The sequence below is a fragment of the Camellia sinensis genome, chromosome 2 (assembly GCF_055761805.1).
Source record: "Camellia sinensis isolate YWXY chromosome 2, ASM5576180v1, whole genome shotgun sequence".
NCBI classification, from domain to species: domain Eukaryota; kingdom Viridiplantae; phylum Streptophyta; class Magnoliopsida; order Ericales; family Theaceae; genus Camellia; species Camellia sinensis.
Genome location: NC_138962.1, coordinates 144,360,504 through 144,370,737, shown reverse-complemented (window position 1 = coordinate 144,370,737; position 10,234 = coordinate 144,360,504). Strand labels below are relative to the sequence as shown.

Here is a 10,234-nt window from a genome sequence, read left to right as displayed (position 1 = left end):
CTCCCTTATGTTTGACTATTTTTTTCATTTTGGTCATTCATGTTTCAAGATATTTTTTTTTATCAATTTACTTTTAAAGCTAAATTGTGTTCAAAATTAAATAGAAAATATCATGTTAGCTGTCATATATGACATAAAAAATATATTATTATAAAATAATGTTATACATAACGTCATTTCTTATTTTCTCACTTTTAGATACAAAACAATAGGACCCACATTCATAAATGTGTAAGGGAACCACCCAATTGTATTTTTGATTGAGAAAATGAGGTAAAAAATATGATTATATGTAGTATTTTTATTATATAAGGTTTGGATTTCTGTTAAAGGTGTAAGTTATATACAATAAATTATTTTTATGTCATGTGATTATCAATAAGTTATTTTTTTGTCTAATTTTGGATATAAGTTAGCTTTTGGATAAATTGGGAAAAACTTTAAATATGAAAAAAAAAAATTTAAGGACCAAAATAAAAAAAATGACCAAACAAAAAGCAGACAAAGCATAATTTACCCTATAAACTTATAATGAGGGAACTATCACGGAGTCTCCTTTGAAAATTGCCATTGTTATGCCATTTTTGTATTAATCTTGTCAAACTTTTTTTTTAGTCGTAATTATTTAAATGAAATTGGCTTGGTAGGATGTACGTTGAAGTTTGCAATAATAACGAAATTGCAAAGGACTAGAGAAGGCACTATGTTTTTATTTATTTTTTGAAGTAGTAAATTGATTTTCTAATTTGTTTATAATTAAAAGAATCTTGATGAATGAAGATTGCATTTGATTTCAAATTTTTACTTTTCTATGTTAGTATCTGCAAGAAATTTTACAATATATATATATATATATATAAAACATAAATCAATCACACAAAGATATTTAGAACACTCATGGGTGTGGAATAGAACTCTTCCAAAATTAAATGTTGTGATAACATAAAAAAAATAAGAAGCTACTGACAAGCTTAATTTGTTACTATTAAAACTTACCAATGGCAGGTAAACATTGTACAAATTGATTATTATAAAATATAAATTGCTTCATACAATAGACATTAATTATTTTCCCATATAAGGATAAATTACCATTGGAAATGAAATGAAAAATGGTGCTAAACCTTAATCAAACGCTATAATTAGACCTAAAATATAATTGAAAAACAAAAACAAAAAAATAAATAGAGGCCTTGGAACAAGCAGAAAACAATGTTGATTATAGTAGAACAGGGAAAAAAAAAAGAAGGTGTAATAGTTATTGAAGAAGTGTTGTAGAATTGGGGAGAGGAGTCCCAGCCAGGAAGTGCATAATAAGTGAAAGTGCCCTTGCAGGCTGGTAGCTTGGAACCTGGTGCCCTGCTCCTCTTACTGTTGCAAATGTTAGGTCCCCCTTGTATACTTCAGTGTACCCACCAACCTGATCATATGTACACAAACAAATACAAGCAATATCACATGGGAAAGCAATTTTCTTTTGTTTTCTATTGAGAAAAATTCTATAATACACATTTTAAAAAAGAATGTATCATATGCCTAATTACGATTATGTTGTGGTTTTTAGTTATGATCAATTGTGGTATTTGTTATAATTTAGTTATGACTCATTATAGTGTCGGTTAAGACTTAAATATGATGTATTGTGATTGTTATTTTGGTTACAACAAACGTTTTTGATTATGCCTCAAGTGGTGTTTGGTTATTACTTATTTTTGTGTTGGTTGACTTATTATAACGCTAGTTTATGATCTATTATGGTTATTATTTAGTTATGACTGAAGACATCTTTGATTCTATCTAATGGTATTTGGTTTTGTCTCATCGTATGTTTTTTAGTTATGACATGAAGTGATTTAGTTATGATATTTGTGGTATCAACACTACAAATAGTTATAACTTGTATATGATCCACACACACAAAAAAAAGTGTATTGTAGAAGGACCCTTTTTTTTTCTTTTTTTTTTGTAATTTTTTACAATTTTGTTTAGGCTTTGTTTGATCTTGAGTTTTTAGAGAAATTTGTACCCAAGCACTGCTTTTTCCCAATGTATTAGCATTCAACATTGCTTGGTAGCCTGAATTTTCATGGCCCGAATGACTTGAATGTCTCAAAACGACGTCGTTTTGAAGGTAAAATGACGTTGTTTTGATACATTCAAACCATTCAGGCCACACAAATTCGAGGTACCAAGCATTTTTCATTAGCATTTAGCAAGGAGAAACTTGTGAGTCCCACGACACTAACACAAAGTGTCTACTATAGCGCTCAAAAACCTCTCACAACAAAGTATTGGAGTCTAGTCGATTGAATTTATTTTTTTTTTATTTTGTCCTTTGTTTTTTCTCTTAACAAATTCATAATATAAAAACAACTTTACTGAATTTGGGACATATAAAACTACAAAAGGAATTTGTGATATACATGCATTTCCTTTTTAAAAAGCACAACCTTTTTTGTTTTTTTGTTTTTTTGTGATATACACATTTTAAAGTGGTTCTTTTAAGTAACTCTCAATCACCCCACTTTTTTATTTATTTATTTTTATTTTTAAATCATGACATTAAATATTTAAATTTTGAAATTTGTTAAAAACAAAAGAAAAACAGAGAAGAGAAGGAAGAAAAGAAGTACCTACTTCATTTCTCTCTACCCTTTCCTTCTATTTTTGCCCTATAAATTCTTTCACAAGTTAAATATCCTAACACTTTCCTTAAAGTTGTTTGACAAAATTGCTTTGGGACAAAATTCGGCTACTCAACTTACACCCAAAAAAAACAAAAAAACTAACCTAATCTCAACACTAAAATCCATTTCCAATAGGAAGTTCTTGTGAGCCCACAAGTGATTCTTAATCATTTTAAACAGTCCTTCCTCCATATTATATTATCATTAACACAACGACCACAAATGAAATTAATTATAAAAAATAAAAAATTGAAAACGAAAACAAAATATAAAATAAAGTAAATTAATTACCTCTCCATTGAGATACCAAGGATGCCATGGAGTCTTAAGATGAAGCTTCATCTTATTAATAGAATACTTGGTTGAAGTCACTGGTACCCTTCCATCTACGTCACCGCTGCAACCAACCAACAGAAATGTACTCAATAATTTAGATTTTCACTATATACAAAAATAATGAAGGTATAGTCTAATTGTTTCAATGTGTCATTCATAACAATTTGATTATTTTAATTTATTTATAACTTTTCCCTCGTTCAATTGTTTTCAGTTTGTTTTCAACGAAAAGTGAAATATTTCATCAAAATTTAGAGGATCGAAATGACTACAACCAGAAGGCATAGCTTAGTAGCACATATATCTCAATTCACACGAGTAAAAATTTAGTATACAAGTGATATGATGTAGCAGTAGCACAAACTTCGGATTTTGAAAAATAATAAATTCCACATTTTCTCAATCCAAACTGAAATAGTAAATCACTTATTATTCGGATTTTTCTATAAAAATCAACTCAACGTGATTATTTTGTTGGAGTTCTTGCCCGATCTAGATTGTAATGCATAGAGTAATGGTTACGTCAAAAATCCTAGCTCTGTCCTTCAAGGGTATAGCATGCATCTAAGTACCATTGAATTTTGATTTTGGTTTTTTTTTTTATTTAAAAAAACACCATATAGAAATTCTATGACGAGGGGGGATGCGCAAAAAAAAATAAAAAATATATAAAAAATGTGGATAAATGATTACTTGTTTATATGTATTGAAAAATATGTGTTTGACAACATAAATAACGAGGTTGTCTTGTAACGTTTTAAAAAATATGCAAAACTTGTAGTGGACAATTATAGAATTGTAAACATATACTTCTTTTTTTTTTTTTTTTATGGGGGGGGGGGGGCGCGTGTTGTTAAAGGAGTAGTAATTAATGTCTTTTTGTTTTTACATGCCATTTGATTAGTTCAAATTACTTTGTTAATATTACTAAGAATGTAAGAAAATATAGTTCATCATACGAAAGTTGATTCCAATATACATTTTGTAAATTTAAAAATATAACCTATGAAATTAATTACTACTAGTTGATGATGACCCTACTAAATGATATTCTTGATCACACTACAATTATCTCTGCATGTGATGTGGGCATAGTGAATCTTATATAGTTGTAATTATTAGATTAAAACTATATCTAAATAATGGCATTCAAATGATATTTTATTTTAAAATATAATTATTACATGTGAATAACATCATAACATTCAATTTTTATTCCATGTTGTAGTAGTTAGAGATTGAGTTGTGAACGTAGAAGCTAGGGAGAGAGTAATCAAGGGTCAGTCCATCTATTATGAGCATTTTTCACTTTAAAAAGGTGAAGTCTTACGTATATCATGTATTTGGACCACAATAGGTCCATAGTTCAAAGTTGTAAAGGGTTTAAAATGAGGTGTTCTAGTTGCTCTGACACCTTGGTTGCACAAGCAAGACCAAGAAAGCCCCATTGAGTTTGGTACGAGGCACAACCTTTGTTGTGACCCATGTCCTAGGAAACTAGGGAGTTTGTGGTTAAGTGACTAAGGGTGAAAGAGTCACTGAGGTAGATACCAGTATGGCTAATAGCAGGTCATAAGTTCTGAGAGTACATGTTTTGAGAAACCGAGCTGAGAAAAGGGAGTCCCTTACTTTCGGGCTACCCTATTCCCATCTTCACGAGGTCGTCGTGGTATACTAGTATTTTTGGTACTTAAAATCAACTCCAACCAGTAAGCTTTGGGGCTGCTATTAGCGCCAAGCTATATGAGTTTCGGGCCTACTATCAGCCCTTGGCTATTAATGCTTTGGTGCCTACTATCAACCCCAAGTGTCTATACATTGTTTTGTATATATGGAGGAGGCCTATCTCGAAGGCTGTTGTGCCTCAGAAGGTAGTTGCAGAGGTTAGAATTGCTACGACTCCCTTTCCCTTAGCAAGTGACAACAAGTGACAAGGAGGCATCGTAATAAAAAATGGTGGCGCAAAGGTAGGGTCTCCCTCAGCAAGTGAAGCTCCGCAAGTAGTACCTCAGCAAGTTCCCTTGGTCACTTCTTGGTCTGGGCCATTTGGTCCGAATGGGTCAAATCTGGTTCGGTCTTCTGATTGGCCCATTTTTGAGTTTTGACCCCTATTCATTTAGTGATACTTATTGCCTAATTAAGGCGACTTCAATAATTAAGTCAGCGTTTTAATTTCTCTCTTTCTACAAAAGTTAATGTCATTGTCCTAATAGGAATGGAAAGCATACGACGTGATTTTACCCACTACCATTATAAATAGAAGTAATAATAGTGGGGACAACAATGATGAATGATGATGAATTGAAAAGAAGGAAGGGTGTGTGTTTACCTAAATACCCACACTCGAAGTCCATTTGCCATTAACTCTTGGAGGAGGGGAATAATTGTTGATGGACTATCTCCCCAACGTCTGATGACTTGACTGCAATTATTTTGTTAAGTTTCATTTCAGCTAATAATTTCATACTCTTATTGGGCACAAGCAGAGACAGAGAGCCAAACACATAGTAGTACATACCTGCATGGTTCCCAATCATAACTGAGTTTGGTTACATTGGCATGTAGGGCCTCTTGAACATCAGCACGATTCAAATAAGCATACACATAATGATCACTGCATGGATCAAAATTCAACACCTGCAACAAATATTCACCCTTAGAGGTCTATGAAATATGGATAAAGGATATGATAAGATAGGAATACTATAACCTTTAAAGAAAAAAAGAGAAAATCAACCTTAGTTGTAATTTGAAAAAATTATTACATATGGATGGAAAAGTTTATAATTTTAATTATTAATATTGATAAAGTTTATCATCAATTTGTAATTAGTTTTCAAATTTTATCCTTATTTGAAATTTCTCCTAAAAAAATGTTAATTAATAAAAGGTTCAAACTTATGGGGTCATATATTATTTGGTCTAAGGTTTAATATTTTTTGGTCATAAAACATGCGTTGAAATGTTGTCAAAAAAAGCAATCAGCGTTGGACAAGTTGCAAGCGGTTGGCAATAGTGGCCGGTTGCTGCAGCTAGTGGCGGTGAGATAGACAAATAGGTGAATAGATAAATGATACATATACAAACATGTGGCATTTGGATATATATGTGACACATGTACAGATAGATGACATTTGGATATACGACAGATGTGTATCCTTTTGGATAGATCAATGTCCTTTTGAGCTAAAAAGATTTAAGCTTGGACCAATAGGCATAAAAATTACAGAAATAAACGTTTGGCTTGAGTACTATTAAAAAAATAAGATATCAATATGGTTAAGATATGTTCCTAAAATATTTGTTTATATAATTTTTAGTATTATATTATATAGAGTTAATTACACTTAGCAGCTTTATACTTTCAATAAAATCTCATTTTGGTCATTTCAATTTCTTTGTGATAATCAACTTTTTACATTTTAAGTTGAGTTGAAATGTTACTCGTCCATCCATCTATCGTTAAGGAGATTGGAAAAAAATTAAAAATAAAAATCACCAAATAAATATTTTGATGAAAGTGTAAGAATTTAAATGATAAAAGTATAAAAGTATTAATGAGTCGAGAAAAATATCACTTATAACTCACATAATAAGTTCCATAAGCCTTACTAACATTAAATGAAAGAAAAAGTAAGATTACACTTTTATTCAATTTAAAATATAAAAGATTGAACTTTATAATTAAAAATGTAAGAGTACAAAATATAACGAACCCTAGTGTATATAAGCTCAGAAGAAAGGTAGATTTTAAAAATTGGATTGTTTCAAAAATATTTTCTTCTGAAAAATAGTTTTCGACAACAAGCTCTTGGTAAACCAAAGAAAAGGACACCAAACAGACACAACTTCTGTTGCGCAAATGAATTTGTTTTTGGGTTTGGTGTGTACATTTTGAGAAGGTTATCTATATAAAAAAAAATTAGGTTAAAAAAATATTCTTAATTACATGTTCAGATCATGTGTCTTATAAAATTGAACGGCAATTATAGTTTTCAAAATAAATAGTTTAGTATTTTTTCTAAGATAAATATATTTCAACTATTTGATTATAAATGTTCGATTAATCTTTTTTTATTATTATTTTTTTTATACATGAATGCTCTTCTTAATAAATTTGAAATTAACCTTCAAAATAGGTCCACCAATGCCCAATTGTACCTCTTCAACTAGATCACCAATGGTAGGGGAGTTAAACCACCTTAATTTATCAAGCGTCATGTGGTTTCACAAAGATGTTTCTATATTCTTAATGAAAGTTATCACAATTCGAAGAAAAATTTGTAAGAAAATACATAAAGCCAAAAGGCTTGTGGGTTGAAGTATTATGATAAAAATAATAATTGTAAAGAGTAATGCTAAGTTTACCATAATGCTCCGTTTGTTTTGATAGAAAACACTTTTCAGAAAATACTTTTTGTACTTTTTAGCGTTTGATATGACGGAAAATAATTTTTTTTTTTTTTATGGTTAATAAAAAAACAAGTCTATTTGATCAGAAAATATTTTCTACCTTTAAAAAGCAGAAAACGTTTTCTGAATCAAATTTTTATAAATGCCACCACATTACCACCATTACTATCACCAACACACCACCACCGCCATTACCACCGTCGCCGTTGCCGCCACCTCCACTGCCCTAAACCCATTGCCACTCAGTGCCGGCTTTTGGCACAAGCGGAAGAAGTGGCCGCTTTGGGCCCCCGCAAATTGGTTGGAAAAAAGACTACAAAAAAATTGAAAAAAATATCAAATAAATCTTATTTTTTTTGTTATACTTGTTCATAAAAAAGAAACCCTAAAAAAAAGTACTGATATTTAAAACTAATTGATGGTTGTTTTCCAAATATATGTATTATTTATAGAATATTATTGATTTTAGTTATTACTTACAATTGTTTATGGGAAAAAGAAATGTTTCAAATTGAAAGTTGATTAAATCATACATTCAGTGAACTATGTTACAAGAAAAGATTGAATGAGTTTGATTGATAAATTGGCTAAAACAAGCTTGATTAGTAATTTTGCTACTAAAAATGCAAAGTTCAAAATTTTTAAATAAAATTTGAATTACCAACTAATCTGATTTTACCAAAAATGATTAACAAAATCAATCCATATGTGCGTGTATAAGAGCCCTCATATTAGAAGCATGCTTTGTGTCTCAAAAAAAAGCAAAGCCGGCGTTGCCGCCACTATAACCTTCACCACATTACTATCATCACCACCACTATCACCACCACATCACTACTGCTGCACAACTATCGCCACCACCACCCTAACACCTTCACTGCCACTTCTACCTTGCTGTTGCCACCACTACTGCCACTAATGTAACTATTAGTACATTAGTTTAAAAAATACAACTAAACATAAAAAAATATTTTCTAAAATTGTTTTTATGAAAAAAAATTCAAAATTTTTTTAAAAAAATAAATTTCTACTGAAATAACGGAGTGTAAAATAAAATGGCATTGAGTATTCTTTTTTTGAACAACATTGAGGGTTGGTTTGGCATAATCTATATAATCCATCTTTTTATCTTTTTTCCATCACATCACCTCTCTACTTTTCTGCATATCTTTTCGTAAAAAGACAAAAAGTGCACTTTTTTAAGACACCCCAAACTAACCCTGAGTATTCTTTTTTTATCAACAACATTGAGTATTCTTGTAACATTAAAATTGAATAGTAAAATGTATAGAAGAGAGAGAGAGAGAGAGAGAGACTCACAGAAGCCTTTTTGGGAAATGGAGTGACATTGAAAGAGGTGCATAAAGGAGCATAGATGTTATAGATATCAATATTGGCAATATCTTTGACAGCTTCAGTAATTGCAGTATCGCATTCATTGGACTGAGTGGTGGCATTGGGTGAGAAATCACAGTATTTCTGGATTTCATATGAAGTTTGGTCGGAAATGAGAGCATGGCTTGCAAAGTAATCCACCAGTCCTTTCGTATCTGTCTCATCATTTATTATTGCATTCCCAATCTGCACTTCGTACATTACACACAACACCAATCACCAACCTACTAGTACTTTTTTTTTTAATTTTTTATTTTATTTTTATCCACAAGGAAAAATTTCATTTAACAGTATGAAATTAAAAGTACAAATAAATTATATGCATCGAGAGAGATTCAGAAAGTATAACAATACCCTACTACTACTACTCGCAACTATACAACCAATTCCTTGGTCTCTCGTGTTTGTTTGTTTGTTTTTTTTTTTTTTTTTAAAAAAGTTAAGAAGAACTTAACTAAAAATAAAATACAAGACATCCCACAAAATCAACCCACCAAATCTCAATTTTTCCAACACCCAAGCAACCCATACCACCCAAACTAATCTATTCAATCAACCCACAACGCCTAGTCTGCTGTCCATGCCTCCCCTAAGCTTCTGCAATACACCAACCACTCCACACTTACGCCTAGTCTGCTACCCATGCCTCCCCTTAGCTTCTGCAATACACCAACCACGCCAGAGCTGCTGCCCACACCAACCACTCCACACCTATGCTGCTAATCCGGCCTAAAAGACTCCACAGCCAACACCGGAAAACTCCCCTGCTGAAGAAGACTCCACAGCCAACACCGGAAAACTCCCCTGCTACAACTCCCTTGCTGAAGACACCCACTGCAGCTCCAACTCCCCTGCATTTCCACCCACTGCAGATCAACACGCCTATGCTGTTGCCCACTCCACACCTCTGCCGAAGATAACCACTGCAGCTCCAGCTCCCCTGCATTTCCACCTACTGCAGTTCATCACCCACTGCCACCGCTGACTCACCCCTATATCATCTCCCAACAGTTCTTCTAACTCATTGCCACCGCTATATTACTCATATATTATCACCCAAAATTATTACCCACTGCAGCTCTTCTTCACCCCTCAAACTCTCATTCGGAGAGGAGTGCACGAATGAAAATCAAACAGATCTGGAACGCCTACGACACCTATGTTTCCGTCCAAACAAAGCATCGATACTTCTCCATCAAATCTGAACCACTGTTCATCCCTCAAGCTCCTACTCGCAGAAGAGCGCTCGAATGAAGATCCTGGACGTCCCCTGATAAAGCAGCTAAACCGGGCCTCGAATCACCAAAAAAGAAACTTTTACCGCAGTAACGCAAACACACCTAGGAGGGGAAAATGGGAGAATCAAGTTTATTGAAGGAAATAACTAACAAACAAACACCGAA

General features: G+C 32.2%; 1 protein-coding gene across 2 annotated transcripts in view; it reads right to left on the bottom strand.

The window, feature by feature from the left end:
- Positions 1 to 999: 999 nt before the first annotated feature.
- The window catches only part of LOC114304594 (serine carboxypeptidase-like 40), a 41,359-nt gene continuing 32,124 nt past the window's right edge, over positions 1,000 to 10,234 (bottom strand). Inside the window, exons 4-8 of one of the 2 annotated variants that reach the window (XM_082915724.1) lie at positions 8,757 to 9,017; positions 5,542 to 5,660; positions 5,353 to 5,445; positions 2,979 to 3,084; positions 1,000 to 1,420 (exon numbers count right to left, since the gene is read on the bottom strand). In XM_082915724.1, the coding sequence (XP_082771850.1) occupies positions 1,259 to 1,420; positions 2,979 to 3,084; positions 5,353 to 5,445; positions 5,542 to 5,660; positions 8,757 to 9,017 (741 nt within the window). In that variant the 3' untranslated portion in view covers positions 1,000 to 1,258. The remainder of the gene's footprint in view (positions 1,421 to 2,978; positions 3,085 to 5,352; positions 5,446 to 5,541; positions 5,661 to 8,756; positions 9,018 to 10,234) is intronic. The other variant, XM_082915725.1, reaches the window with a different exon arrangement.